This window comes from Limtongia smithiae (assembly GCF_038497785.1).
Source record: "Limtongia smithiae strain NRRL Y-17922 unplaced genomic scaffold V1518scaffold_5, whole genome shotgun sequence".
Taxonomy (NCBI): Eukaryota; Fungi; Ascomycota; class Lipomycetes; order Lipomycetales; family Lipomycetaceae; genus Limtongia; species Limtongia smithiae.
The window spans coordinates 718,867-745,126 of NW_027117626.1; the positions used below are offsets into that span (position 1 = coordinate 718,867).

Consider the following 26,260-nt stretch of genomic DNA (forward strand, 5'->3'; position numbering starts at 1 on the left):
CGCATCGCGCTCTCTGTCGTCATCGTTAACCTTCGACCCCCCCATCGCCGTCTTCCTCGCGGCGCTCGTCGCCATTCTGACCGTTATCTCTTGTGTTTCCCCTTTTCATCTACCACCACTCTAGCTTTAGCCCAGCCCGACGCGTTTCTAGCGCAGGCGAGCCGTAATCTTAGCGTGTACAAACGCGTCATTTTTTGCAAAAGCACAACGCCATGGCGACGTGCAACGTCATTCCCACATGCTCGTCTCGGTGTAGTGCGAACGCTTCAGAAATATGCGGAGTATCACCATACCCACTTGCGCATGTAAGCTCCACCAAACCCACCTACAGTAAGCGCATCACATGAGTTTCACGTGACCACAAAACTTTCCGCGCGCAAGACGCGTCAAGAACTGTGATTTTCTGCCTTGTTCCTCGACGACAACTGCTTTCTGTCCCTGCACGGTTCCATCCCCACACATCGCGATTGTCCCGGCATACACAGACCATAGATCCGCCATGTCTGCTGTTCAGCTGTTGAATCCCAAGGCCGAGTCTCTACGACGGAATCAGGCACTCGCCGTTAACATCAATGCCGCTAAGGGCCTGCAGAACGTCTTGGCCAGCAACTTGGGACCCAAGGGAACCATCAAGATGTATGTTTCAACGCCATAGTATTGAATCATGTTCGATCTAACATGATGCCAGGCTGGTCGACGGCTCTGGCAACATCAAGCTCACGAAGGATGGCAAGGTGTTGTTGTCAGAGATGGTACTTCTCTCTTTTCGTACCGCCAGGCTCTGAATCTAACCATGTGTCTAGCAAATAACCAACCCAACTGCTGTCATGATCGGTATGTCCATTCGGATAGATCCCTAGTGCGCAAACTAACGAGGTAGCCCGCGCTGCGACCGCTCAGGACGAGATCACCGGCGACGGAACCACTACAGTCTGCCTCTTTGTCGGCGAGCTGCTCAAGCAGGCCGAGCGATACATCGCTGACGGTTTACATCCGCGGATTGTCACAGAAGGCTTTGAGCTTGCAAGAGCCGAAGCTCTATCTGTACGCTGCACCCCATACACTTCATGCCAACCGTTGCTAATGCCAATAGTACCTCGATACGTTCAAAATCGACAAGGAAATCGACCGCGAACTCCTCCTCGCCATTGCGCGAACCTCGCTGACCACGAAGCTCAACCACACTCTCGCCGAGAAGATCACCCCCATCGTTACCGACGCCGTCCTCACCCTCTACGACCCCGCCGAGCACATCGATTTGCACATGGTTGAAATCATGAAGATGCAGCACCAGTCCGGCACCGAGACTGAACTTATCAGGGGCCTCGTCCTCGACCACGGCGCGCGACACCCCGATATGCCGAAGCGCATCGAGAACGCTTACATTCTGACGCTCAATGTGTCGCTTGAGTATGAGAAGAGTGAGGTCAATTCCGCGTTCTTTTACAGTAACTCCGATCAGCGCGAGAAGCTGGTGGAGAGTGAGCGCAAGTTTGTCGACCACAAACTGCAGCAGATCGTCGATTTGAAGAAGGAGGTCTGTGGCACTGATGGCAAAAAGGGTTTTGTCATCGTCAATCAGAAGGGCATTGACCCGCTCTCTCTTGATGTGCTTGCTCGAAACGGCATCTTCGCTCTGCGAAGAGCCAAGCGACGCAACATGGAGAGGCTGCAGCTCGTCTGCGGCGGTACTGCGCAGAATAGCACCGACGACCTCACCCCGGAAGTCCTCGGTTTCGCCGGCCTTGTATATGAGCAGACTCTCGGCGAAGAGAAGTACACCTTTGTCGAGGAAGTGCAAAACCCCAAGAGTGTAACCATCTTGATCAAGGGTCCGAATGCGCACACAATCAACCAGATCCAGGACGCCGTGCGTGATGGGCTGCGGAGCGTTGTCAACGCGATCACCGACAAGTGCGTCGTCCCCGGGGCCGGCGCATTTGAGATCGCGTGCGCTAGCCATCTCAGCGGTGATTTCCTGCACAAGGAGGTCAAGGGCAAACTAAAGGCCGGTGTGCAGGCATACTCCGACGCGCTACTCGTCATTCCCAAGACACTAGCCACCAACGGCGGCTTCGACACGCTCGACACGTTGTCGGCGTGCCAGGACGAGTTCGCGGAGGGCCATGTCGTGGGTATCGACCTCTCGTCCGGCGAACCCATGGATCCTAGTGTCGAGGGCGTGTACGACTCGTTCAGGGTCATCCGCAACGCTCTCGCGTCTGCGACATCCATTGCGTCAAACTTGCTGCTGTGCGATGAGCTGCTCAAGGCAGGGCGGTCATCGTTAAAGAATCCCAATCCCATGGACGACCAGTAGTCGTTTAGACGCGTTATGTTTGTATTTATATGGTCCTGGTTCTCCCGTATATATACCGCACTGTGTAAATTGCATAAAATACAGTACAATTCAGCACAAAAATCGTCCCGCTGTTTTGGCCGGGAGAGGAATGCTTGAGTGCAGTTCTTGGAAGAAGTCTCAGATCGGCGAAGCGGAGCGTTCGCGCATTGGCAGGAGCAGCCGATGAAGATCGCTGATGCAGCCGTGCCAGGTTTAGTCACGGCTACCGACGGTTCACAGATCAGAGTTTGCTTGACGGCAGTCCCTGAGTCGATGCTATTCTTAGCAATATGGATATCCAAGCCTTAGCTTGTGTCGAGATTGCTAGTCATCTTGAAGATGTCCGCTAAATGCTGGAGTGGATATACAGCTGTTGCAGAGACACATCATTCAGCTGATATAGAGACCTGCGTAGAGACCTGGGGCTCGACTTGCAGTCTGCGAGCGCTGCCGACACGGCTGGGAGTGTTGCAAGGCGCCGCTGGAACCGGTTCTTCATGCTGCGTAGTGGGACTGAACCCATCACTTCCTGCTCGGTACAGCACAGCACAGCACAGGCGCTCACTCAGCTGCACAGTCCAAGGCTCAGAGGAAGCAAACACTGCCACTATCGCCGTCTGTAGTCGCATGCGCAGTCGCGAATTCCCACGGCAGTGTTCTCCTTTGTTTATTGTGTCTAGTACGGCGTTTGGCGTTGCTGCTCTTGACTCTAAGTTCTGACTGCTGCCTTGACTTGCTGCTACCGTGCGTGCCCTTCGAGCTGGTTAGCGGTGCCTCCGCCGTCGATCCACGTCCACAATGCCTTCGCTCCTGCGCGTACGCCGGAAGCGCCTTGTTTTTATCTGCGCAGCCATTGGCGTGTTCGTGCTTTACCATGTGTCTGGTAGCTCCTCGGATTCTAATACTATCGTCGATTACACATCTCTGAAGTCGACCTACATCGACTCTGAGAAGGTCTCGTCGGTGGCCGATGAGGTACGACTGCCGTCCAGCGACCCGAGTCATTTCAGCACAGCGGAGAGCTCGGAAGCGGAGACTGAAGATGCGGAATCCGCACCTGTTAAGGATCATTCCGATGCCTCGTACCATAAGCCTGTGCTGGAGTCGGTGATGAATCACAAGCCTGAGATCGTGCCGCTCACTATTGCCGACTACAGCGACACTTACAGCCCCGACGACCACCGCGCAAACAAGGATAGCATTACAACCCCGCGAGGGCTTACATACGGCCCGAAGCCAATTGTGCATTTCCCGAACCCGAATCCAGCTGTGTATCCCGACGATCCGCCCATAAACATGCCGCTCGTCCAGCCCGTCCCGTCGTCAGAAACAGAGGATCAGCGGTTCGTTCGGTTCTCTCGATTGACTTTCGTCAAGGACGTGTTCAAGCGGTCATGGAATTCGTATAAGAAGTACGCTTGGGGCCATGACGAGCTGCGTCCCGTGTCGAACGGGTTCGCGGACCCATTTGGTGGCTGGGGGGCCTCGATTGTCGACGCGCTTGATACGTTAATCATCATGGGCTTGGACGAGGAACTCGCGGAGGCGACAGAATTCGTGGCGACGCTTAATTTCAGCAAGAGCACTTTCAACACGATCCCGTTGTTTGAGACAAATATTCGCTACCTCGGTGGTCTTGTCTCTGCATATGATCTGTCGAAGAACAAGGAGACGATCTTTCTGAATAAGGCGATTGAGCTTGCGGATTTGTTGGTCGGCGCTTTTGACACGCCGAACGGCATGCCGGTGCTCTTCTACGATCCAGCCCTGGCGCGGACTAACACGAAGCTCCGTGCCGGCAAGCATATGATTTTTTCGCAGGTCGGTTCGTTGACGCTCGAATTTACCCGCCTATCGCAGATCACGAAGAACTGGAGCTACTACAGTTTTATCCAGCGTGTGACCGACCAACTCGAGGAAGCTCTTAAATCTTCCCCCATTCCGGGCCTCTGGCCATTGCGAATGGACATTTCCGGCTGCAAGACCGCCCAGGAAGAAGCCACCTCTGACAGCTCCCCGACCTCGCGCAAGCAGGAGACCAGCAGCCGCCCGCCCAAGCAAATGCCCGATATCTCCGAGGGCCTGCGGCCGTCGAAGGAGATGCTAAATATGATCAATGACATCGACGCGTCGCAGAATTCACGACGTGGCGAGTTGTACACCGTACCGGCTGCGTCTGTGGTGGAGAATGGGACCACGTTGAAGAAGCGACAGATTGATTTGGAGGAAAATCTAGATGGTCAGCAGAGATCGACGACGTTGAATACCGAGACGGTTGCGATAGCGGACATCACCTCTAAGGTTGACCGTGCGTGCGTTGCCGTGCAGGGCGTGACCGAGAGCTGTGAGTAATTGTTTGTACTGGATGATGATATTCTAACACAGTTACAGTGCGACCGCGATATGCGCGCAAGTACTCCGCCGGTGCTCTCGGTGACTCCGCATATGAGTACTTGATCAAGCAGTATATACTCTCGGGCGGCTTGCTCAAACAGTACAAGGACCTGTACCTCACTTCCTCTGCTGCGATTGACGAGCTACTGATCTATAAGCCCGTGGTCATGGGCGATCCCGATATCCTATTCTCTGGAAACATTGTCATCGGACACGATGGTAGCAAGCAACTCGACGCTGAAATGACCCATCTCGTACGGTTACCCCTTGTTTTCTCATCTCCGCCCCCATACTGACTTGATAGTCCTGCTTCCTCGGTGGCATGTACGCACTCGGCTCGAAAGTCCTCGAGATGCCGGAAGCCCTCGAAACCGGAAGGAAGCTCGCAGAAGGGTGTTACTGGTCGTATCGCCAGACAAGAACGGGTATTATGCCGGAGAACTTCCATGTGCGGCAGTGCTTCCCTGGTGAAGATTGCAGCTGGACTGCTGTTGAGGCGTCTGCTGGTGCCCCTCACAAGCTTGGCGCACCTGCCCTTGTTGCACCCGCTGCGCCTATCGCTCAAGCTGTCGATGTCTCCGTTGAAGCTCCTGCAGTAGATGCCCCGGCTACTGAGGCAGCCGAGACTCCCATCGCCGCCGCCGTTGATACTAGAGTCCCCGCCGCCGAAGCCCCCGCCGCTGAAGCCCCCGCCGCTGAAGCCCCCGCAGCCGAAGCCCCCGCAGCCGAAGCCCCCGCAGCCGAAGCCCCCGCAGCCGAAGCCCCTGCCGCCGTAGGACCAGCCACCGAACCCGTCTACGCCCACCCCCCCACGACCGAACCATACCAAAAGAAGAAATTTTCGAAGAGACAGGTTGAACTTCCGCCGAAATCCCCCGAGGACGTCGCCGTTCCCGTCGCTGCTGAGCCTTCTCCCCGTGGCAATTTGTATGTTGATGAAGACGTGGTCGTGCCATTGGCAGCGCAAGCCACAAATACTCCAAATCCCTCGGATAACACAGTAGTGGGTTATGAGACTGACAATTATAGCACACTGAGCGAGTCGCCAGTGGATGAGCAGGACGACTATGCAAAGCTGACGGCGGTGAAGCAAGCGAAACTCGAAGAGATGGTAGCGACTGGTGATGCAGCAACCGATGCATCACTGTCCCGCTCTATGACCAGCGAGCGATTCACACCACGCGAAGACGAAGAAACCGCACCAGCTGAAGAACCAGCGAAACAGCCCCCATCCGCCACGCCGGAGACGGCCACTATCGCAACCGACGACGCCAGCAGATGGGAAGTCGGCGGCTGGTACGACCAACCGCGCTCGTTCCTGGGTCAAGACGGCCGGTACCTGCTGCGCCCAGAGGCGCTCGAGAGCATTTTCGTGCTATTCCGCGTGACTGGTGATAGAACGTGGCAGCAGAAAGGCTGGGAGATGTTTGAAGCGATCGAGAAGTACACGCGGACGGATACGGCGTACTCATCGATACAGGATGTTACTAATGATAACGACAAGACATTTCTCGATGAGATGGAGAGTTTCTGGATGGCTGAGACACTGAAGTACGCGTATCTCTTATTTGCGAATACCGACATCGTGTCGCTGTAAGTGGATTACTTGATGATACTGTGGAAGTGGTGATGCTAACGAGATACAGTGACGAGTACGTGTTCAACACCGAGGCACATCCATTTCTGCGGCCGTCGCCAGTCGTGGAAGCCCCTCCTTGATTTGTCCGATGGCATCCCTTATTTACATGTATAAATATTATGTCTCCTGGTCATGCACCAAGCATGGCTCCAAAGAGTCGGCATCATATTTTCTGGTTAGTTGTTAAGCCGACAAGCTTAACACTATATCGGAAGGACTACATAATGACCCAATATAGATAGCAATATGAAGGGATAAGAAACAAGATGATGAACAGAACTACTTTTGATGAAGCCTATATACAATACACGCGTATAGTAATACGACTGACGCCACGCCCGTACCGACAACGAACTTCAACGAAACGCCTCTCTAGTTCTGGACGAAAGTGAGATGGCACCGGCCGCAGTAGTGACGCTTGCTGGCCTGACCCTTCTCCATCTTGGCCATGAAGACACCAGCACCGCAAGTCTCGCTCGGGCACTCGCGGCGGGTACGCTCGACGGTACCGTCGGAGTTGAGCTTATAGTACTTGAGCACAGCCAACTTGACCTTCTTGTGCTTGTGCTTGATCTTCTTGGGAGTAGTGTAGACCTTTTTCTTGCGCTTCTTGGCGCCACCATCGAGGCTCAGGACAAGCTCGATGGTACTCTCCTTCTGGATGTTGTAGGAGGCGAGAGTGCAACCTGGCCATATACGTTAGGATCGGCGGAGATGCGAGGATGGTTCTGAGATGTACATACCATTTGCAAGAGGCTTGCCGGCAAAAAGCAGACGCTGCTCGGTTGCAGGAATTCCCTCGGAGGCCTGAAGCCGGGCTTTGACGAACTCGACAGTGTCGGTCGACTCGACCTCAAGGGCGTTGGTGTTCAGGAGAGTGTTAACGAAAATCTGCATGATGGCCGGCTAACAACTAGTCTGCAATGTGAGACTGGCACAATGCTGGAGATTCGCTCGTCAGTATAGGAATCCTATAGGGAGCCAAGAGTGCAAGCTATACGTACCGTCCTTCTGGTCGTCTGTCGATAACGAAGGAGGGAAGTCGACGTGAGGCTCACGAAGTTGTGAAGAAGGTGGGAGCGGCGGCGAAGTTGAGCGTGACTGCGTTCTATAAAAGAGGTTAGCGCCATAATTAGGTCTGTACCCTATATTTGCATCAGGGTCGGTGCTTGGGAGTATTCGTTGGCACGGCAACGGATGTAAACATGATGAGGGTTTGTGACGGCGCATCAACCTCTTCTGATACCTGTACAGCAGCGGTCTTCTGTACACGAGATTTGCACGGCGGACTTACGACTCCGATCAGCAAGTGCGCGACAGCACTGCGCATCAAGACTATGAACACGCTATAGCGACTACTTCATACTAATTCTTCAGACGGTCATCGGATCTAGCGACAGTGGACATGGGGAAAGACGACACAGGACATTCTTCCGACGACAGCTACGCACTACCAGCGCTAAGCTCGTATGCCTTTGATGCATTTAAAGGTGATATTGGAGCTGAGCATGTCGCTGAGAATGGCGGAGACGCGGGGGAACTGCCGCTTGCATCACATATACTCTCGCGGAGGTCGGATTATGGCGACAGCGAAGGCCGCCGAAATAGCTGGGGGGCATACACAGCCGACGAGGAGGACGAGATCAATCGATCATCTGAGGGACGGGTTTCTACCGTTTTACGACATAATCCGCGACGGAGTAGCGGGCCGCGGAAATCGAGTAGTCCGGTCGATGTAGAATCGACGACTCCCTACTATCAGTACAGCGACGCAGCAGGCAGCGCTGAGGGACTCGTTACGCCTGCGTTCACTCGTCGGTCGAGCAGTCATATTGGACACGGGGTCGAGCCAACGTCACAGTACAGGAGTATCTTCCGCAAGACTAATCCGGGACGTCTCGGACCTCCTAAGCGCGCGATCCGGCGCGAGAGCAGAGAAGGTGCTTCCAACCCTGAAGACAATAGTCAAACCGTCAGAAGTGGGAGTTCATCACCTGCGCCTGCGCGCCATGAGTCTGCAGAGCCTGAGAACCGCCAAGACGCCCCAAAGAGCGCGTTTCGCTTGCGGTTCTCCGAGCAGAACGACGAGATTCCGAATAATACCACATATAGCTCGTCACATTCCTCGCGCAGCAGCTCGCAAAATACGCGTGCGCACGAGCAAAGCTTGACTCCAGTGACGAGAAGTTCGCGGTCGACAGAGACGAGTGGAAGTAGTTTACACTCTGCGCATGGCGATAAAGAGGACGAATTGCAAGTCAACGCTGTTGCAGCGGCGGCTGAGTTGGACCAGTTTCTACCTGAACTCGACTCGGTCGCCAGAGAGCTTGAGAAGCTTGAGCAGGAAATCGAGCAAGAGCCGACAACGGTAATTCGGAGTTCGTCGTCACCAAAGTCATCGCTCATGCACCGATTGATGGACAAGAAGTCGCAATATCAAGAATTAGAACAGCCAACGCCACTCGCAGCGCAGCGCACAACTGCAAGCGAGCGGTCACGCAGCTTACTATCGCCGCAGCCAGAAGATCTCCGACGACGAGTTACATCGCGAATCTATCATGACGAAAATCGGGAGAACATCGTGCAACCCGGAATTGTCGCGCAACCGAGTCGGTTTCAGGGACGGCAGCTGCTTACGCCGTTGTCGTCCAATGTGATGCGTCCGCTGCGCGCGTCGAGTCCGCCTGCGGAATGTAACGTGTATGAGCCACCGCCAAAAATGAATTATCTGGAGATGTCAAAGCGTACGCCAAAGGTAGCTGCGAAGAAGCAGAAGAATACGGTGACAGTATGCAGGATGCTGAGTATATGGTGATTGATACGTGAACTAACTGAAAGAACAGGTTGCAGGAAAGGCGTATCAACGTCTTGAACTATTGGGCAAAGGCGGCTCATCCAAAGTGTTCAAAGTGCAGTTGCTAAATAGCACGAAGATTTATGCGATGAAGAAAGTCACGTTTGACGAGGTGGATGACGCGGTTATTAAAGGATTCAAGGGCGAGATTGAATTGCTGCGGAAACTCAGCAAAGAGGAGAGAGTTGTTCGGCTCTTCGACTTCGAGATTCTAGACGGCAGTGTGAATATGGTAACTACTGCCGACTATACTGTCGTTGATGAAGGCTAACAGCTGCTATAGGTCATGGAGTGCGGCGAGATTGATCTTGCACATGTTCTCGCAAATCGACTGAATTCGCCTCTCGACCTTGCATTCGTGCGGTATCATGCTACTGAGATGCTAAAATGTGTCAAAGCAGTGCACCAGCACGACATTGTGCATTCGGACTTGAAGCCCGCGAATTTTCTGTTTGTCAAGGGCGTGCTGAAAATCATTGACTTCGGCATCGCGAATGCCGTGCCGGAGTATACAACGAATGTGCGACGAGAGACGCAGATGGGGACTCCGAATTACATGGCGCCGGAAGCGCTGATGGATGTCAGCCAACTCGATCCGAGCATGCCGACCGGCAAGAAGTGTGTGAAGGTCGGACGCCCGTCAGACGTATGGAGCTGCGGATGTATTATTTACCAGATGATTTACGGCAGACCACCGTACGCGGCGTACAACGGCACCCAACGGATGCTGGCTATTATGAACCCGAAAATCCAGATCCAGTACCCTGAAACGGGACTCGGTGGCATGTCAGTGCCGTCTGAGGTGATCGCGACGATAAAGGCGGCTCTGGACCGCGATGTACAGCGACGGGCTACTATAGATGACATGTTAGACGGGCCATTCCTGCGACCCCGGTATATGTCAAAGGATGTGCTACGGGAGTTGCTGGCGCGGTCCGTAAAGTACGGCGCCGAGCGCGGCGAGGCGGACAGCTCGGATATCGACCTACTGGCGGAGGACGTATGGCGGAAGATCGGACTGCTCAACCGGGCGTGACTTGTATTTTTCGAGAGCATGGGGTGCATCTTCGGTGTTTTCAGCGTGCAGGGTTTTGTGTTTGGCGTACTAGTTAGCATTTATTAGTCATCCGTGCCGCGCGGCGGTACAGTTATGCCGGGCCGCAAACGTGCGCTCTTTTGCTCCGCGTTTCCCTGCGATCGCGGCTTTGTTTGCTTTGTGCACACGAAGGCCGCGTCGTTTGTTCCGCGTCCTTCTCGTCGCGAGACCCGATCCCTGCGCTTCTTGTTTACCTCCCACCTCCCACGACGCGTCGTCACGCGCTTCCGCGTCCGCTCCTCCTCCTCGCTGCACCCCCTGGGTGCGATCGCATCTGCTCGGCGTATTGCCACCCAGCAGAGGCCCAGTCCCCCCGGCCCCTACGCCGCCGCCGTTCGATAATTATACCCCAGTGTGTGCCTCGCGCCTCACACCCGACCTCGTTCCACGCACCATGAGCGCGCCGCCATCCATACCGCCGCAGCAGAATCAGCAGGGGCTCCAGCAGCCCTCGATGCTTAACAGCTCTGTCGCCTCTGCCTTCGCGTCACTCCAGCCTCAAGTTACATTTCCGCCATCTCGCGAGAACATTCAGCAGCTGCTCATGGTAAGCACTTTCATAACTTCCTCCGCCAGTCGTGTTTGATCCGCGTGCTAACAATGTTCTCCTGTGCAATTAGAGATGGCAAGCGCTCAAGGCTCAGGGCGCCGATGAAAATACGAACACCGAGTTTGCGAATCTGTCGCGGGTCTTGCGGCTCATCTCGCGACAGCAGGAGATGATGAGGCAGCATCGACAGACTACGCAGCAGCAGCAGCAGCAGCAGCAGCAGCAGCAATCGCAACAGCCACAGCAGCAACAGCGTTCGCAGCAGCCACAGATGTTGACGCAGGCTGATATCCAAGCACAGTTTGCTCAGCGTCAACAACAGCAACAGCAGCAACAGCAACAGCAACAGCAACAGCAGCAACAACAGCAGCAGCAACAGCAACAGCAACAGCAACAGCAGCAACAGGCGCAGCTACAGTTGATGCAGCAGCAGATTTATCAGCAGCAGCATCAACAACAAGAACAACAGCAGCAAGTTCCACAGCAAACTGCGCAAGTACAGATACCGGCCTCGTCGGCACTGTCAATTCCGCCTTCGTCGAGCCCGTTGAACCCTCAACTAGGTATGTCCTTGTCTGTATAGCGTCGCTCAGGCATCGTCTTAATAACTCGTCACAGGATTCCAGAACAGTGTACAAGGTGCACGATCCAGTGTTCAAGCGGCGACCAGCATTCCCATGCCGGCTCCGAACAGTCCTTTCACTATGGAGCAGTTGCAGGTTCTGCGCGCGCAAATTACCGCGTTCAAGATGATATCCAAGAACATGATCATCCCGCAGCAGCTGCAGGACCAGCTCTTCGCGCCGCTTCGACTCGCGCAGCAGCAGAGACAGCAACAGCAACAGCAACAGCAACAGCAACAGCAACAGCAGCAGCAACAGCAGCAGCAACAGCAGCTTCAGTTGCAAATCCAAGCCAGACAACAGGCGCAGTTGCAGTTGCAGCAAGCTCAGCAACCACAGCAACAGCTACCGACTCCACAGATGATGCATCAGCAATCACCAGTGCCCACGGTGGTGCCGCCGCAGATGAACCCACTGCAACTCGGTCAGTCTGGTATTCAGCCACCGTTTGTTCCTGGAGTCACGATGCAGCAGTCTTTGTCGTCAACGTCCTCAACAAGCGCCATGATGGGGGCATCGCCTGTCGTCGCCCACTCGGGTATTACGATGCCATCCAACGTGCCGCCTGTGTCGACTCCTGCTCCTGTGCAGATGCCGACACCCGCTGCTTCTGCACCACCGGCCGTATCCGCTGCTGCACCTCAGGTGTCGTCAGACGGTAGTTCGAAGTACGACATCGTCTCACCGTATCTGCAGATACAGAACCCGATTCCGTACACCGAGTTCTTGTCGCGCCACAACCGATTGTTGATTCCTTCGATGATGCCTAGCGGTCTGGATTTAATTGCGCTCAAGGAGGCGCGTGAGGCGGCAATTAAGAACCGCATTGGGACGCGTATTACTGAGCTGGAGCATATCCCTGCGAATATCACCGCTTTTGATTCGAGGGCTGCCCTTACTGGAGCCTCCCCAACGGAATTGCCTGACGATAAGCTCAAGATGCGGGCACTGATCGAGCTCAAGAGTTTGCGTCTTCTTGGCAAGCAACGTGAACTGCGTAGCCATATTTTAAAGTCTGTCGCGCATTTCAATAATCTCGCAATGACTGCTAGCCGCTTGAACTTCCGTCAGATCAAGAAGCAAAGCTTGCGCGAAGCACGTCTCACCGAACAGCTCGAGAAGCAGCAACGTGTCGAACGGGAGAACCGCGAGCGGCAACGCAACCGCGCGTATCTCAATGGTGTTTGCGAGCATGGCAGTCGGATCATGGAGAAGAGAAATGCGAAACTCACAAAGCACCAGCGTCTTGGGCGATCTATTGCGGCATACCATACCCATACCGAGCGCGAGGAACAGCGCCGGGCTGAGCGTACTGCCAAGCAGCGTCTGCAGGCGTTGAAAGCAAACGATGAAGAGGCATACATGAAGCTTCTTGACCAGACTAAGGATACGCGTATCACTCATTTGCTTCGCCAGACCAATTCGTTCTTGGATTCCCTTGCACAGGCTGTCAAGAGTCAGCAGCGTGAGAGCAATGCGGATGATCATAATATGATAGTTGAGGAAGTCGCTGAAGAGCTAGAAGACGGAGAGAAGCTTGACTATTATGGAGTTGCGCATCGAATTCAAGAGGTTGTTACCAAGCAGCCTAGTATTCTTGTCGGCGGCCAACTCAAGGAGTACCAGCTTAAGGGTCTGCAGTGGATGGTGTCGCTATTCAACAACAATCTCAATGGTATCTTGGCTGACGAGATGGGACTGGGCAAGACTATCCAGACGATCTCGCTTGTCACGTATCTTATTGAAACGAAGCAGCAGCCGGGTCCGTATCTTGTTATCGTTCCTCTGAGCACGCTTACCAACTGGACTCTGGAGTTTGAGAAGTGGGCGCCATCTGTGAAGAAGATTGTGTACAAGGGACCTCCGTTGGCGCGAAAAGCGCAGCATACTGCAATCCGTCAGGGTGATTTCCAGGTGCTGCTGACAACCTACGAATATATCATTAAGGATCGATCTGTTCTAAGCCGGACACGATGGCTGCACATGATTATCGACGAGGGTCATCGTATGAAAAATGCGCAGTCTAAACTTAGCAATGCTTTGACGCAGTTTTACCATTCGAAGTACCGCTTGATCTTGACAGGAACTCCCCTGCAGAACAACTTACCAGAGCTGTGGGCGCTGCTCAATTTCGTTCTACCAAAGATTTTCAACTCTGTCAAGTCGTTTGATGAATGGTTCAATACTCCATTCGCGAATACTGGCAGTCAAGACAAGATGGAGCTATCAGAGGAAGAGACACTGCTTATTATTCGACGTCTTCACAAAGTTTTGCGCCCGTTCTTGTTGCGTCGCTTGAAGAAGGATGTCGAGAAGGATTTGCCAGACAAGATTGAGAAGGTCATTAAGTGCAAGATGTCGGCGCTGCAGTCTAAGCTTTACGAGCAGATGCTAAAGCACAATGTGCTTTATGTCGGCTCCAACACCACAGGAACGGGCACCAAGTCGGGACTGAAGGGTTTGAACAACCAGATCATGCAGCTGCGGAAGATTTGCAATCATCCATTCGTGTTTGAGGAGATTGAGAACATGATCAACCCGGAGCGGTTGACTAACGACGACTTGTGGCGTACTGCTGGCAAGTTTGAGCTGCTGGATCGCATGTTGCCGAAGTTTTTGGCGACTGGACACCGTGTTCTCATGTTCTTTCAGATGACTCAGATTATTGATATCATGGAAGATTTTATGCGTCTCCGCGGAATGGAATATCTTCGTCTTGACGGTGGTACAAAGTCGGAGGACCGTTCGGATCTGCTCAAGAAGTTCAACGCGAAGGACTCGCCGTACTTTGCGTTCTTGCTGTCTACGCGTGCTGGCGGTTTGGGTCTGAATCTACAGACTGCAGATACTGTCATTATCTACGATACTGATTGGAATCCACACCAGGATCTGCAGGCGCAGGATCGTGCTCATCGAATTGGTCAGACCAAGGAAGTGCGTATTTTCCGACTGATCACGGAGGACTCGGTCGAAGAGAATATTCTTGAGCGCGCACACCAGAAGCTCGACATCGATGGCAAGGTAATCCAAGCCGGTAAGTTTGACAACAAGTCCACTTCGGAGGAGCAAGAAGCGTTCCTGCGCTCGCTGCTCGAAGCCGAGGAAGCCAAGAAGCATAAACGCGATGACGACGACGAAGACCTCGACGACGAGGAGCTCAACGAGTTGCTTGCACGCAACGACGAAGAAGCCGCGCTGTTCCGCAAGATGGACGCAGAGCGTAACGCAAAGTCGCCGTACGGAAAGGGTAAGCCGCGGGACCGCCTGTACGCGGAGAGCGAGCTTCCGGATGTGTATAGACGCGATATGGTTGAGGAACTGCGCGGAGAGGAAGATGACGAGATTATTGGGCGCGGACAGCGCAAACGTAAGATCACGCGGTACGACGATGGGTTGACGGAGAAGCAGTGGTTGGACGCGATTGATAATGAGGAGGATACAGTAGAGGAGGCGATTGTGAGAAATACGGGTAAGAAGGATAAGAAGAAGTCCAAGAAGCGCAGGATGGAATAAGCACGTTTGTATGAGTAGGATTTGCGGGGATGTCTATGTACACTACTTAGAATATTGTTTACTATCTATTTGCGCACGTTACGGTTGATGAAACGGTATACCTTGCCAGCCGCTTCATCCCCGATGCTTTTCGCAATCTCCTCTTGCTGAAGCTCACATAGCTGCTGAAAATTCTCAACATCGTACATCACGTTCCTGTAGTTGACTTCGGTAATTCCCGGCATCGCACGTAACATATCCACACCAGCTTGGTTGCACAAGTCACCCCCGCTCACATTTTCCCCATCCTCAACATTAAGTAAATCCGCATCGGTACCATATCCCGCCGCAACCTCAGGGTCGGGTTCGGGGTGGTTCAGTTTCAGTTCCAAAAATATCTCAGCGGTTTGGAAAGGAGATGAGGACCATACTATCCGCAGATGCGGGAACGCAAGGACAAGAAGCACGAGGCACGCATGCAGGTCATTCCGTATACGTGCTGTTTCGGTTGCTTGCGCCTCTGTGACGTCGGCTGCTGCTGTCCTGTTGTTGTTGGTGTTAGTGCTGGTGCTGTTGTTGGTTTCAGTCTGCAGCGTGGTTGTAGTAGCGGATGATAATGACGTCCCGGACACGTATTCCTCGAGCGCAAAACTCTTGTTATGCGCAAACTCGATCAACAAAACAATGGTTTTATAATACTTTGTCATGCTCTCACATTGCGTATACAACCGTCCGTCCGCGAACGAGGCGATTAAATCCGGAACGCTCTTGCGTTCCACGCAGATATCAGGGGAGAGGATGTAATCCCCCACGATGAGCATGGCAGGTACGACGACCATTTGCCGTGCGTGCAGGAGCGAAGGGAGGGAGGAACGAAATTCGCGCATGTCGACGATGACGCGGGGCGGGGATGTGGTTATGGTGGTGGCGGAGCGTGAGCCGCCGGCGATGCGAGTGTTGATTTTGCGGAGGAAAGAGTCTTCGGGAGATGCGAGGTCGTCGGTATCTGTTGAGAGGATCATCGCCATATTCTGTGCTTGTCAGCATGCGCATAATACAGGGAGGGGGAAGGGAACGTACACCGCGCTCGCGAATAAGCTTCGAAAACGCATCCTTCTCCTTCCTTACCGCGCTCAAGTAGTGCTGCTCCTCAACCGACTCGGCGTAGTACATGAAGTACACCTTCAACTCGCGTTCGCGGTTACTCGCGCGGTACACCTCGATCCGCCGCACAAACGCAGGATCAGGCTCGTACATTATGATATACCGCGGTGCGAGTTCGTCGAGGATGTAGTCGTCCATGTCACCGTCATAGGGTTGTACAGAAATCATGTCGTTCATATCGAAGAGCCCATAATATCTCTCCCGGTCATCAAAGATAGGTTCGTCGTCGTCGTCGAGGGCGAGGAGGGGTGTAACTGTGGCGGAAGCGACGTCCGGCTTGTTGGTGAGCGCGTCTGCAAGGACTTGGACCACGGCATCTTCCTCGATGTCCACAGCAACCCCTGCCGATACCTGCGCGCGTCGTCGCGCTGCCGCTGCTGCAGCCGTGGCACTGCTCCCGCTCGATGCCGTGGCAGACCCGCCGCGTGTGCGTCGTCGTTTATTCGGCGGCGCAGCACGCCCTCGTAACGCATCGTCCAGTCGCGAATCCTTCGTACTCCGTAGCGGTTGCTGAGTATCTCGATGCTTTCCCAAATCATGTTTCCAAAACACGTAATCATAAAGCTTTCCTCGCAACATCGGACGCGCGCCACTATTCCTGCTATCGGCATCCTCATCGCCGTTCTGATTCCGTCCACGCTCGACAAGATACTCCTTAATCTGCTTGCACGTCGTTTCCTCGTGACACATAACCAAAACCGTGCTGTCACCGCCGCCCACGCTGGCATGCGGGTTGGCGAATAACTCCGCTGTGATCTCGTCGAGGATCAGCCCGAGTTGTTCCCATTTCGGCTGTTCCTCGAGCACTGGCCTAACGCCTTCAGGAAATCCTTCGTTTTCTTTCCGGCGCGACGAATTCGGCGGTACAGCGGTCATCGCCGCGATGGCGGCGACGACCGATGGTACCGAGCCTGTGTACACCCTATGTCGTGCGGCGAGAAAGACGACGTTAGCGGCGTCGAGGAAGAGCCACGGCGAGGAATTCTGTTTGGTGCGTCCGGGCGCAGGCATATTCGTGCTCATAACCGTGTCGAGATACTTCAAAAATGTGACGCAGTCCGCGTTCAGAATCGCTGACAAGAGCTGTCGTAGGGTCCCAATGTCGCTTATAATCTGTTTCGTGCGCCCACTCAGACGATGAAACACCGGATCAAGTTGTCGCATGATACGTTGCTGAAACGTTGCTGACAGCGCGGTCTCAACAGCCCACTCGTCGTCGTCTAGATCGAGCAACGACGCTGTCGCGCGACGTAGCTCACGCGTGCACGCCTCGATGCATTCAAGTAACGCTGTTTGTATTTCTCGCATGGCGGGAGATAACGACACTGCGATCTCAATCACGTCCTTCCGCCGCTTGCGTGTCGCGGTGCCGACCTCTAGCGACTCAGCGACAAGAACCTGGAAGCGCGGCCATAGCGACGCTTTCCGCAGGAATAGGTGCTTCATCATATTCGTTAGTGGCGAGAAACCCGAAGCGAAGTTCTCCGGCATGTCGGAGAATGCCTTGATAAATCCGGATTTGTTCTTCTGGCGGAATAGTCGGAGGATGAACGCTTCCTGCGAGGTGGCGCTCACGCGCTCCGCGTGCAGCACAACGATGCCTGTGATCTTGTCAATGGGTATAATCCCAGCCAACATATCTACCACTAGAATGCGAGATGTAATCACAAACGCGCCGCCAGACGCATACATAAGCTCGCGCTTATCCACCGTCACGAGCTCAGTTTTGACCACCGTCAGCCCCTTCGCCTCGGGGTTTCCACCCCCATGTCGTCGCTCGACCGTCTCAAGTTCGCCGAGTCCCGCGCCCATCCACTCTATATCCCGCTCAGTGGCACCGATGGTCACAACCAGGTTTCTCCCAGCAACGTTGTATGCGTGGATCAAATTCGTGACGATGCGCGGTAGCGCTAGGCCGCGCGCGAGGATCACCAGCGCGTCGTCGTCGAGCAGCTCGGTAACGAGCCGTTGCTGGTACGCCAGTGGCAGCTCGAGATGCACACCAGGCGTTAAGCCAGTACTCACGACGGGATCGTCTGTGGGCATACTCGACATTGTTTCACACGGTCACCGGGGTATCATTTGCCCAGCGCGAAGCCTGCATGCATTATGTGGGTGAGGATCGTGAACATAGCGATCAACGCGCTCTCACGTGCGCGCTCGTGAAGTCCGCAGCATTGCACGCGCGTCTACCAATATATCACGAAAATCATTGTATTGCGTAATTGCATTGCAAATCTACATAGCACACATTCACAAATCATAGTAGGAGACAATCCGCGCCATACAGTATTATAAACACACAGCACGGCGCGGAGTCTTAGCTGCAGAAAGATATAACACTAAACACAGACACGACTTGAACTATACTTGCATCGCAAAAATAATAACAAAAGAAGCAAAAAAGAAGATCCTAAATAGTTTCAAAATCTAAATATAGCTTTCAAACATAGGCATAAGAACAGTGAGAAGAATAAAAGGTTTGCCATAATGATCGTAGATTCCTAACCGCTTCCAAAAGATATTGCCCAGAAGTCGTAAAAACACCACACTCACTTTAACCGTCAAGGATACCCCAGTACTTTTCGACACCGTAGGAACCGTCTGACTTCCAGTAGTCGTTGAAAGCAGTGAACTCAAGCAGAACGGTGCCAACGTCTTCCCGCAGAGTCTTGAGGGCAGCGGCCTGGTTGGCAACGGAGGGAACCGCCTCGCCGTAAGTGTCGCCATGCTTGGGCCAGCCAGACTCGGTGATGAGAACATCCTGATCACCGCAGGTCGACTTGAGGTAACTAATCTGCTCCGAAACGAACGAACCAGACTGCTCGGCGGTAACGCCGCCATCAAAGTACGGGTGGCAGTTCGCGGCGGTGTAGTCGGAGTTCTCGCACAGACTCGGGTTTTCGTAGATGGCAACAAAAGTGTCGACAGTGACGACGGGGCCGGTGTAACCGGCGGCGGTGAGCAGGGGACGCGCCTCGTTGATGAAAACGACGACCTCATCGGCGGTGTAGGTGCCGCCGTTGACGAGCTCATTGCCGACGGCAATGGTGTAAAACTTGTCCCAACCATAGGTAGCAGCGGCATCAGCGAAGATAGTGACAGCATCAGAGATAGCAGTCATATCGTAGATACCGGCGAACAGAGTCTGGCTGTCGGTCAAAGCTGCGAGAACATTGGTAACGCCGTCGCAGTCAACGCCGTAAAGACGGATGACCGAGTAGGCAGACAGCTCGCCAATATCGCTCGCAACGTCGGCGGTGCTCTTGCAGCTGCCGTCGGCATTATAGGGCGAATAGCTGATACCAAGGGAGACGCCAGAAGTGGAAGTGGCCGAGGCAGACGAGGAGGTAGCAGACGACGTCGAGGTGCTCGAGGTGGTCGGCGCGACGTATACAGAGGTCGAGGTCGAGGAGGTCGTAGGTGCAACGTAGACGGAGCTCGACGACGACGACGACGACTCCTCAACCGCGACAGCAGCGACGTAGGCCACAGCGGTCGTAGATGCAACAGTCGAAGTGGTCGAGGTGGTCGGCGCGACGTACACGTAGGTCGACGAAGACGAGGATGACGTGTACTTACGCATGAACGACTGTGTAATCGTGGTCGAGATGGTCGAGGTGCTGGTCGTGGTGGGTTCCGGGGTGGACGACGTCGTGGACGTCGTGGTAGGCACCGGCGTGTATGTCGTCGTGGGCTCAGGGGTGGACGTCGTCGTGGGTTCCGGGGTGGACGTCGTGGACGCCGTGGTGGGTACCAGGGTGGACGACGTCGTGGACGTAGTAGACGATAGAGGGTTGCCATCCTGGTCGACGTAAGCGGTGACATAGACGACGTCGGCCTCAGCAGTCGTGGTAGCCTGGACGGTGACGACGTCGACTTCTTGGACGGTCACATAGACGACGTCGGGAGCAGCCTCGCGGCGGTGGGGAGCATGCACGTGGCGACGGACTGGATAGGGAGTTAGTTAATGGCTTGGGTACCGAACATGGAGAACCACCACGAACCATCAACCGGCTGGGCAAGGACGGTGCCGCAAAGGGCAAGAGCGGAGGCAAGGACGATAGCGGCAGACTTCATGTTGCTGATTGAGAAGAAAAAAAGAGCAAAAAGAGAAATCAAAAAAGTTGGCGGCGAGTTTAGTAGAGTGGAGCCGAGAAAAGGAGAGGCGACGGTGTCAAGGGGCGACGCGTCGAGCTGCGGAGTGAAGAAGAAAAGGAACGACAAAGAACGACAAAAAGGAGTGGCGCGCTGGCGGCGAAAGGAAGGGCACCGCGGAGGGCGAGAAGCGGTAGACGGTGAAGCGGGAGGAGGCGGAGGAGAAGAAGGAAGAGAAGAAGAAGCAGCGAAAAGACGAGAGCCAAACACGCCTCGCGGCGGACGCGCCCCGACCCACGAACACCAGGTCCAGGTCTCGTTCGCGCTAGCCGCTTTCAGCTAGTCGAACTACTCGCGAAATTGCTGTCGCGTCGCCGGGTCAGGGGCCTCTTGCGCCCGCGCCAGCCCCGAGGGCGCCCCTGAGTCTGCGCCAGCCCCAGACGGGCACTGCGTCAACACCGCACACCAGCGGCCCGGGCGAGTGTTGTTGAAGCAACGCGGACGCCAGACAGGCCACGGCTCAAACACAACACCACGCCCGGCACGCGGTGGCAACATTCTGTCGCATCGTCGCGACACGCCGTGCTCCCAGTTCCAGTGCCCGCGGCCCCGACGGGGCCGGTCCGTTGACCGCCAGAACAATACCGGCAAATCTCTGCCGCCTGCGTCGCGATCTCTCTCGCCTGCTGCGACACACTCAAAACACGCCCCTTGTGCTGCAGCAGCTGCTTGCGTAACGTCAAGCGAGCGGACCCGGGGCCACGGTCGATGCGTTGCCGGGCCAACGTGCAACGTGTCGTGCGCAAAGGATGCTTTATGCGCCGAGAGTGACAGGCCCGGGTCTGACCCGCCGCAAATCTGGCCTCGTTCGATGCCCACAAATTAATCGACCAAACGGGCCAAAGTGGAATCGACCGCGGTCCGCAGTCTGGAACCTAAGCAAATTGCACAATCTTACGGCGGCGTACGGAGGAGAGGAGGGGCGATGTCAGCGGTGCTGCGAGCGCGTGTGACCGTCTCGCGATGCGTGTTGCGGCGACGACTTGTCACAGGCTTGTGTCGTTCGGCTACTCTCCACAAGCCCCTCTGCTGACATTGCTGCACGTGCGCTACCAGTCCCTTGTTCTGTCAGCGCACCCTGAGCACAATGGGGCGCAAACTCTAAATTTATTTTGTTCGCCCCACCATCATGTCCCAGTAATTGTGTACTCCCCTCAACGGCATCCGCATCACCAGCCCCATCCACACACCAATGGAACAGTCAGAGGCCCAGATCATCGAGGCGGTGGAGCTCAACGACTCCCAGAGCTGGCTGCGCGTCGCTAAGGACGTCGGTGCGGGCACCTGCGGCGGCATCGGTGCGTAACCACTTGTCTTGCTCATTAACAACCACTATCTCGTCACGCGACGCAATGGTTATCCATTGTTCTCAGCGTTGCGTAATTACTCACACTCTGTCCCAGCCCAAGTTCTCGTTGGTCAGCCTTTTGACACAACAAAGGTATACCCGCCCCCGCCCACGGCTCACTCAGAGGCGCGCCATCCCCTTATAAATCAACTCCCCGCTCACTCGTCCGCAGGTCCGTCTCCAGAGCGCACCTCCCGGTACCTACGCCGGCGCCAGCGATGTCATCCGGCAACTCATGAAAACCGAAGGCCCATTGGCCTTCTACAAGGGCACCTTGACCCCGTTGGTCGGAGGTGTGTGTTGCACTTGTTCCGTGTTCGCGTGCGCCGCAATTTGCTAACCTCGAGCCGCTTACAGTCGGTGTCTGCGGTATGATTGCAGCATAATTTATCGCCCATAATATGTCCGTCTAATTCACCAGTCTCACTGCAATTCGGTATCTTCGAGGGCATGAAGCGGCTATTCACCTCCCGCAACCTCGCATCAGGCCAACCCGCCGCCCTGCAGTACAACCAGTTCTACCTGTCCGGTGTCACCGCCGGCCTCGCGAACAGTCTACTCGTATGTCTATTATTCCAGTTTGTGATACATGTTGGTGCTCACTCTCCCCCAGGCCACCCCAATCGAGCACATCAGAATTCGTTTACAAACCCAGACCGCGGCCACCCCTCGGCAATTTTCCGGCCCCGTCGACGTCATCAAGCAACTCGTCCGCCTCGGCGGGTACAGAAATATATACCATGGATTCGTGCCCACATGCTGGCGTGAGGCCCACGGAATGGGGTATGTCGTCATGCATGCATGCGTTTGCAAGTACTTCCCGCTAAATCGTGTAGAATCTACTTTTTGACTTACGAGTACCTCGTCAACCGCGACATGCGGAACAACGCCATCACGCGCACAGAGATACCCGGATACAGGCTATGCATTTACGGCGGTCTTGCCGGCTACAGTGTCTGGATCTGCTCCTACCAGTTCGACGTCGTCAAATCAAAAATGCAAGCCGACAGCATCGACCCGCTAAAACGACAATACGCGGGTGCATTCGACTGCATCAAAAAGACATACGCAACATTCGGCATCAAAGGTTTCTTCCGCGGGTTCGTGCCTACCATTCTGCGTGCCGCGCCTGTCAACGCGAGCACCTTCTATGCTTTCGAGCTCGCAATGCGCGCGTTTGGATAAAACTCAGCGCTGCAGTAAATATAAACAGAGTCGCATGTACACAGCCGCGCGAGACGCTGTATAGATATAAATTAAACTAGCTACCTTCTGAATGCCATGCCAAAACACCAAACCCCCGCCACCACACCGAACTATATGCATGGTATATCACCACCACCACCCGCGTCAAAAAAAAAATCATCACAATTTAGACTCTCCCGCTTTTGCAGCCGCACAGCGCAACTTATCGTAATCCGCGTCCAAATCAATCGCAATCCGTCCCAAGGCGCGCATCTTCGCAAGCGGGTACCGCTCGCGCACAAGGCACTCCCGACACTCGGCGAGGTATTTCGTCTCGAGCTCGGTGAACGCTTTGGAATCGCGATCGATGCCGTCCCGCACAGCGCGCTCGTGCAGGTCTTCAAAGATATTACGCACACGCGCGCGGGGGTTGGTATTCAGATCCGAGCGTGGCTTGCTTATGGGAACAGGCGGTGCTGAGGAGGTATTGGCGGAAACAGCGAGATCGCTGTTTGTGCTGCGCAAAAACGCGAGTCGTTCTGCCTTTGTCGTATATGGATGCTCCGCATCATGTACCGGCACCGGAGCCGGTTCCGGCATATACAGCCCATCCGGCTCGACGCCACTGTACTTTGCAAAAATGTCGGAGCCGACCGACGGATCTTTCGAGAAGTTCCGCAATACGCGCTGTTTATACGGCCACGACATCACCGCGAGACTCTGCACGAACGTGATCGCAGTCACCAACAAAACGATGTACATGAGCGTACGCATGTTCTTCTCGTGGTCGATCGGTTTCTCCTTCGGCGGTGGCGGCGGACGACCGTTGCTATCTGTCGTCTGGCCGGATGCCCACATGCGTTCGTAGCTAAACGGGTCATGCCGATACACCGTGTACGTCGGCTTTGTCTTCCTAGGCTGAGCGGCAACTTTGTCGGCGTTGCTATAGCTCCAGCCCATACCAAGCACGTCATAGGTCTTCCGTCGCGCAGGATCGCTGAGTAATGCATACGCCTCCACGATCCGATGGAACCTATCACGCATGATACTCTCCGCCGCGTCGCTGGTGCTGCGATCCCGCATCGCCGCATTCACCGCATCATCCCCTTCCATGGCACCCACCGCAGTGTCGGGGTGATACATCTTTACCATGAAGAAATACCGCCGCTTGAGCTCAGTAGTGTTGAATTTGTCCCCGCGCTGCATGTGGAAGATGTCGTATGGCGTGGGGTTGAGCTTTGTGGGCCAGCGCAGCATGGTCGCGGTGATTCGGTCGGCGTAGCTCCCACTTGTATCGGGTGACGACGACGCGTATGCCGCTCGTCCGCGGGTGTTTGAGAATGCACGCGTAAGGAATGGCGATGTACTCGTTGTTGCCCGTCGTGGTTGTCGCGTGCACCGCATCGGCGTACTCCCGCCCACCGCAGCCGCCGGAGCCGTCGTCGCGAATCCTCGATACGCAATTCCCCCCACTGTGCCGCTTCTCTCGCACACCATCGCGCCGGTGTCTCCATGATGCACGAGTAATAACAGCACACGACTATGTTGCGCCGCCGCCACAAGTACGCCGCCCGACAACGCCGTCGCGGCGGTGTTGCAGCACAGAGAGATCCCCGGCATTTCTGTTGTCTGGGATGATTTAGTAGAAGTACATCAAGGATATAGAGGATATGTAAGCAGGTGCTGTTGATCGAGTGAGCAATTTAGAGGGCGATCTCCTGCGGGAGCGGGAGGTTGGTCTGGGCCAAAAACCCCATCGCTAAACCCTGTTCTTGGGAGTTCGTTTTCGCGGCTCCGCTAGTTCTCTGCAACCACCCAGCTCTCTAGGTCAATCCGCGACTGCAAGCACAAAACTCCATTCTCCATGCCCTATCATAAACACGCAGCGGAACAACCCGCATACAAATACATACACAAAATCATCATTGCTTGTCTATGCCCAAGATCCGCTTTAGTCCCCGATTCTCCGTCTCCAGCGCGTATATGGTCTGGTACAACATCTCGACCTCCGTCATCTCCCCACTGGATGAATGGTGCGCCGGCGGCACCGCTGCTGCGTTCGCCGCGGCTGGGGTCGAGGTGGGAACAAGATCGGGCGAGTAATCTCCCGAGCCGGCGCAGCTGTATCTGTACGCTTGGTTGAGTGACTCCGCAAGTCCTTTGATCCGTTGTTCTTGCTCCGAATAGAGATCGTACAGTGCTTGATATCGCGTCCGTTCTTCGTCGAGTTTGTTGTCGTACGCTTTGTGGATGCCGATGACCGAGTCGGCCTGGCTTGTCTACCGCATCATTAGCACGGGATCACGAGGACACACAGGGACAGGACATACGGTGTACTCCCGCAAGGCGCCCATGATGCGCGAGAGAGTGTGGTCATATTGCTGCGTGAGAACGTCGAGATCGTCGCGCTCGCGACGGTACATATCGAGTTGGCGCCGGAGCATCTCGTTGTCGTTGACAAGCGCGGATGCGGATTCGTCGAGTTTGCTCAGAGATTGGCTCAGCGCTGCGCACGTTAGTCAAGATCCACAACGCAAAGGTGAAAGCGAGTGCTCACGCAATTCAGAATCGATTTGCAGTCCCCCATCGCCCTGCACGCAGTCGTCAGTCATCAATCTATACGCCCTAAGATCAGCACACCGCACCCCCTCCTCAATACCCTGCAACCCCGCCACCCGCCTCTTCAGCCCATCCACTACCGCGCCCGCATTCGTCGTCGCCGCGGCCGCCAGTGCCGCAGTCGAGGTATTCCCGACGGACTCGGCCAGGCGAAACAAGCGCGCGGTCGCTTCCCTGTTCGCGTTTAATGTGGATGAAAGCTCGACAAGACTAGACCATAGCACGTTCATGTTGGGGTCTGTCATCATCTGTGAGGGTGGTGGGAGGTTCATCATGTTGATTGTGCGCTGTGGATGGGGTAGCGGTAGGGTGGTGGGAAGGTTGTTAGGCGTCGAGGAGTACTGATGTCAACTGCGACTGTCTAAGCCGCACAACTTTTTTGATGGGTCCAAAGACGACGTTCGGTGCGCGCTGCTGTCTGTTTGCTGCTCCATGCTGTTAGATCATGCTCTGTTTACACGCCCCCCCGCTAGTGTGTTTCTGAAATTGTGGGTGCAGAGGGGACGAGCTATGTGAACGCTACACGGAGGAGAACCAGCTGTGGCCGGTCGTGGTTGCCCTTCGACATGTAAACACGCACGTGGGAGCTATACCATCCACGCCTATGAGACAGCAGTCTGCTTTGCTAAAGGTTCACACGGTGTGCACTGTCGATATGTGCTACTTTGGCGGTGGTTGCAGCTACACTGTCACTACTGAGATCCGCGTTGACGGACAGAGAAGCACGCGCATGGCGCACTTGGTCCTAACAGCACCACGCTGTTCGAATACCAGTGCCACGTACGCTGCAGATGCTC

At 54.9% G+C, this 26,260-nt stretch overlaps 10 protein-coding genes across 10 annotated transcripts; 5 read left to right on the forward strand and 5 right to left on the reverse strand.

Moving 5' to 3' along the window:
* The first annotated feature begins 412 nt into the window (after positions 1-412).
* Positions 413-2,417, forward strand: V1518DRAFT_416304 (chaperonin Cpn60/TCP-1 family). Its single transcript, XM_066904020.1, has 5 exons — positions 413-636; positions 689-752; positions 804-834; positions 881-1,044; positions 1,094-2,417. Exons 1-5 carry the CDS (start codon positions 500-502, stop codon positions 2,318-2,320), a joined length of 1,623 nt encoding a protein of 540 aa, XP_066759943.1. The 5' UTR covers positions 413-499; the 3' UTR covers positions 2,321-2,417.
* A 507-nt stretch (positions 2,418-2,924) lies between these two features.
* Positions 2,925-6,654, forward strand: V1518DRAFT_416309 (glycosyl hydrolase family 47-domain-containing protein). The gene is made up of 5 exons (XM_066904021.1): positions 2,925-4,685; positions 4,733-4,989; positions 5,040-5,662; positions 5,765-6,328; positions 6,382-6,654. The coding sequence occupies exons 1-5, from the start codon at positions 3,140-3,142 to the stop codon at positions 6,452-6,454; spliced, it is 3,063 nt and encodes a 1,020-aa protein (XP_066759944.1). The 5' UTR covers positions 2,925-3,139; the 3' UTR covers positions 6,455-6,654.
* Positions 6,642-7,442, reverse strand: V1518DRAFT_416313 (ubiquitin-related domain-containing protein). Its single transcript, XM_066904022.1, has 3 exons — positions 7,379-7,442; positions 7,118-7,316; positions 6,642-7,060 (listed from the first exon to the last, which is right to left on the reverse strand). Exons 2-3 carry the CDS (start codon positions 7,269-7,271, stop codon positions 6,747-6,749), a joined length of 468 nt encoding a protein of 155 aa, XP_066759945.1. The 5' UTR covers positions 7,272-7,316; positions 7,379-7,442; the 3' UTR covers positions 6,642-6,746.
* Positions 7,443-7,567: 125 nt separating this feature from the next.
* V1518DRAFT_416315 (kinase-like domain-containing protein) lies at positions 7,568-10,379 on the forward strand. The gene is made up of 3 exons (XM_066904023.1): positions 7,568-9,162; positions 9,218-9,460; positions 9,512-10,379. Exons 1-3 carry the CDS (start codon positions 7,780-7,782, stop codon positions 10,262-10,264), a joined length of 2,379 nt encoding a protein of 792 aa, XP_066759946.1. The 5' UTR covers positions 7,568-7,779; the 3' UTR covers positions 10,265-10,379.
* A 1,345-nt stretch (positions 10,380-11,724) lies between these two features.
* Positions 11,725-15,082, forward strand: V1518DRAFT_416318 (SNF2 family N-terminal domain-containing protein). The gene has a single exon (XM_066904024.1). It carries the CDS (start codon positions 11,858-11,860, stop codon positions 15,008-15,010), a length of 3,153 nt encoding a protein of 1,050 aa, XP_066759947.1. The 5' UTR covers positions 11,725-11,857; the 3' UTR covers positions 15,011-15,082.
* V1518DRAFT_416320 (uncharacterized protein) lies at positions 15,008-18,305 on the reverse strand. The gene is made up of 3 exons (XM_066904025.1): positions 17,062-18,305; positions 16,070-17,031; positions 15,008-16,020 (listed from the first exon to the last, which is right to left on the reverse strand). Exons 1-3 carry the CDS (start codon positions 18,206-18,208, stop codon positions 15,076-15,078), a joined length of 3,054 nt encoding a protein of 1,017 aa, XP_066759948.1. The 5' UTR covers positions 18,209-18,305; the 3' UTR covers positions 15,008-15,075.
* A 48-nt stretch (positions 18,306-18,353) lies between these two features.
* V1518DRAFT_416323 (glycoside hydrolase superfamily) lies at positions 18,354-20,548 on the reverse strand. The gene is made up of 2 exons (XM_066904026.1): positions 20,161-20,548; positions 18,354-20,104 (listed from the first exon to the last, which is right to left on the reverse strand). The coding sequence occupies exons 1-2, from the start codon at positions 20,231-20,233 to the stop codon at positions 18,711-18,713; spliced, it is 1,467 nt and encodes a 488-aa protein (XP_066759949.1). The 5' UTR covers positions 20,234-20,548; the 3' UTR covers positions 18,354-18,710.
* A 901-nt stretch (positions 20,549-21,449) lies between these two features.
* On the forward strand, positions 21,450-23,004 carry V1518DRAFT_416327 (mitochondrial carrier domain-containing protein). Its single transcript, XM_066904027.1, has 7 exons — positions 21,450-21,609; positions 21,715-21,752; positions 21,832-21,952; positions 22,017-22,028; positions 22,081-22,220; positions 22,273-22,442; positions 22,496-23,004. The coding sequence occupies exons 1-7, from the start codon at positions 21,504-21,506 to the stop codon at positions 22,842-22,844; spliced, it is 936 nt and encodes a 311-aa protein (XP_066759950.1). The 5' UTR covers positions 21,450-21,503; the 3' UTR covers positions 22,845-23,004.
* On the reverse strand, positions 22,864-24,584 carry V1518DRAFT_416329 (uncharacterized protein). Its single transcript, XM_066904028.1, has one exon. The coding sequence runs from the start codon at positions 24,462-24,464 to the stop codon at positions 23,025-23,027; it is 1,440 nt and encodes a 479-aa protein (XP_066759951.1). The 5' UTR covers positions 24,465-24,584; the 3' UTR covers positions 22,864-23,024.
* V1518DRAFT_416331 (uncharacterized protein) lies at positions 24,585-25,853 on the reverse strand. Its single transcript, XM_066904029.1, has 3 exons — positions 25,402-25,853; positions 25,175-25,350; positions 24,585-25,123 (listed from the first exon to the last, which is right to left on the reverse strand). Exons 1-3 carry the CDS (start codon positions 25,736-25,738, stop codon positions 24,767-24,769), a joined length of 870 nt encoding a protein of 289 aa, XP_066759952.1. The 5' UTR covers positions 25,739-25,853; the 3' UTR covers positions 24,585-24,766.
* Positions 25,854-26,260: the final 407 nt, after the last annotated feature.

Coding starts and splice junctions, on each gene's coding strand:
- V1518DRAFT_416304 (XM_066904020.1), top strand. CDS start 500: ATGTCTGCTGTTCAGCTGTTGAATCCCAAGGCCGAGTCTCTACGACGG. Junction 753..803: donor AGGTGTTGTTGTCAGAGATG/GTACTTCTCTCT, acceptor CCATGTGTCTAG/CAAATAACCAACCCAACTGC. Junction 835..880: donor CCCAACTGCTGTCATGATCG/GTATGTCCATTC, acceptor CTAACGAGGTAG/CCCGCGCTGCGACCGCTCAG.
- V1518DRAFT_416309 (XM_066904021.1), top strand. CDS start 3,140: ATGCCTTCGCTCCTGCGCGTACGCCGGAAGCGCCTTGTTTTTATCTGC. Junction 4,990..5,039: donor ACGCTGAAATGACCCATCTC/GTACGGTTACCC, acceptor CTGACTTGATAG/TCCTGCTTCCTCGGTGGCAT. Junction 6,329..6,381: donor AATACCGACATCGTGTCGCT/GTAAGTGGATTA, acceptor AACGAGATACAG/TGACGAGTACGTGTTCAACA.
- V1518DRAFT_416313 (XM_066904022.1), bottom strand. CDS start 7,271: ATGCAGATTTTCGTTAACACTCTCCTGAACACCAACGCCCTTGAGGTC. Junction 7,061..7,117: donor CGGCAAGCCTCTTGCAAATG/GTATGTACATCT, acceptor GTATATGGCCAG/GTTGCACTCTCGCCTCCTAC.
- V1518DRAFT_416315 (XM_066904023.1), top strand. CDS start 7,780: ATGGGGAAAGACGACACAGGACATTCTTCCGACGACAGCTACGCACTA. Junction 9,163..9,217: donor AGCAGAAGAATACGGTGACA/GTATGCAGGATG, acceptor CTGAAAGAACAG/GTTGCAGGAAAGGCGTATCA. Junction 9,461..9,511: donor TAGACGGCAGTGTGAATATG/GTAACTACTGCC, acceptor CAGCTGCTATAG/GTCATGGAGTGCGGCGAGAT.
- V1518DRAFT_416318 (XM_066904024.1), top strand. CDS start 11,858: ATGATGCATCAGCAATCACCAGTGCCCACGGTGGTGCCGCCGCAGATG.
- V1518DRAFT_416320 (XM_066904025.1), bottom strand. CDS start 18,208: ATGTCGAGTATGCCCACAGACGATCCCGTCGTGAGTACTGGCTTAACG. Junction 17,032..17,061: donor ACATAGGGTGTACACAGGCT/CGGTACCATCGG, acceptor CCGCCATCGCGG/CGATGACCGCTGTACCGCCG. Junction 16,021..16,069: donor AGCTTATTCGCGAGCGCGGT/GTACGTTCCCTT, acceptor TGACAAGCACAG/AATATGGCGATGATCCTCTC.
- V1518DRAFT_416323 (XM_066904026.1), bottom strand. CDS start 20,233: ATGAAGTCTGCCGCTATCGTCCTTGCCTCCGCTCTTGCCCTTTGCGGC. Junction 20,105..20,160: donor CCTTGCCCAGCCGGTTGATG/GTTCGTGGTGGT, acceptor CTCCCTATCCAG/TCCGTCGCCACGTGCATGCT.
- V1518DRAFT_416327 (XM_066904027.1), top strand. CDS start 21,504: ATGGAACAGTCAGAGGCCCAGATCATCGAGGCGGTGGAGCTCAACGAC. Junction 21,753..21,831: donor AGCCTTTTGACACAACAAAG/GTATACCCGCCC, acceptor ACTCGTCCGCAG/GTCCGTCTCCAGAGCGCACC. Junction 22,221..22,272: donor GCCTCGCGAACAGTCTACTC/GTATGTCTATTA, acceptor ACTCTCCCCCAG/GCCACCCCAATCGAGCACAT.
- V1518DRAFT_416329 (XM_066904028.1), bottom strand. CDS start 24,464: ATGCCGGGGATCTCTCTGTGCTGCAACACCGCCGCGACGGCGTTGTCG.
- V1518DRAFT_416331 (XM_066904029.1), bottom strand. CDS start 25,738: ATGATGAACCTCCCACCACCCTCACAGATGATGACAGACCCCAACATG. Junction 25,351..25,401: donor GCAAATCGATTCTGAATTGC/GTGAGCACTCGC, acceptor TAACGTGCGCAG/CGCTGAGCCAATCTCTGAGC. Junction 25,124..25,174: donor GCGCCTTGCGGGAGTACACC/GTATGTCCTGTC, acceptor ATGATGCGGTAG/ACAAGCCAGGCCGACTCGGT.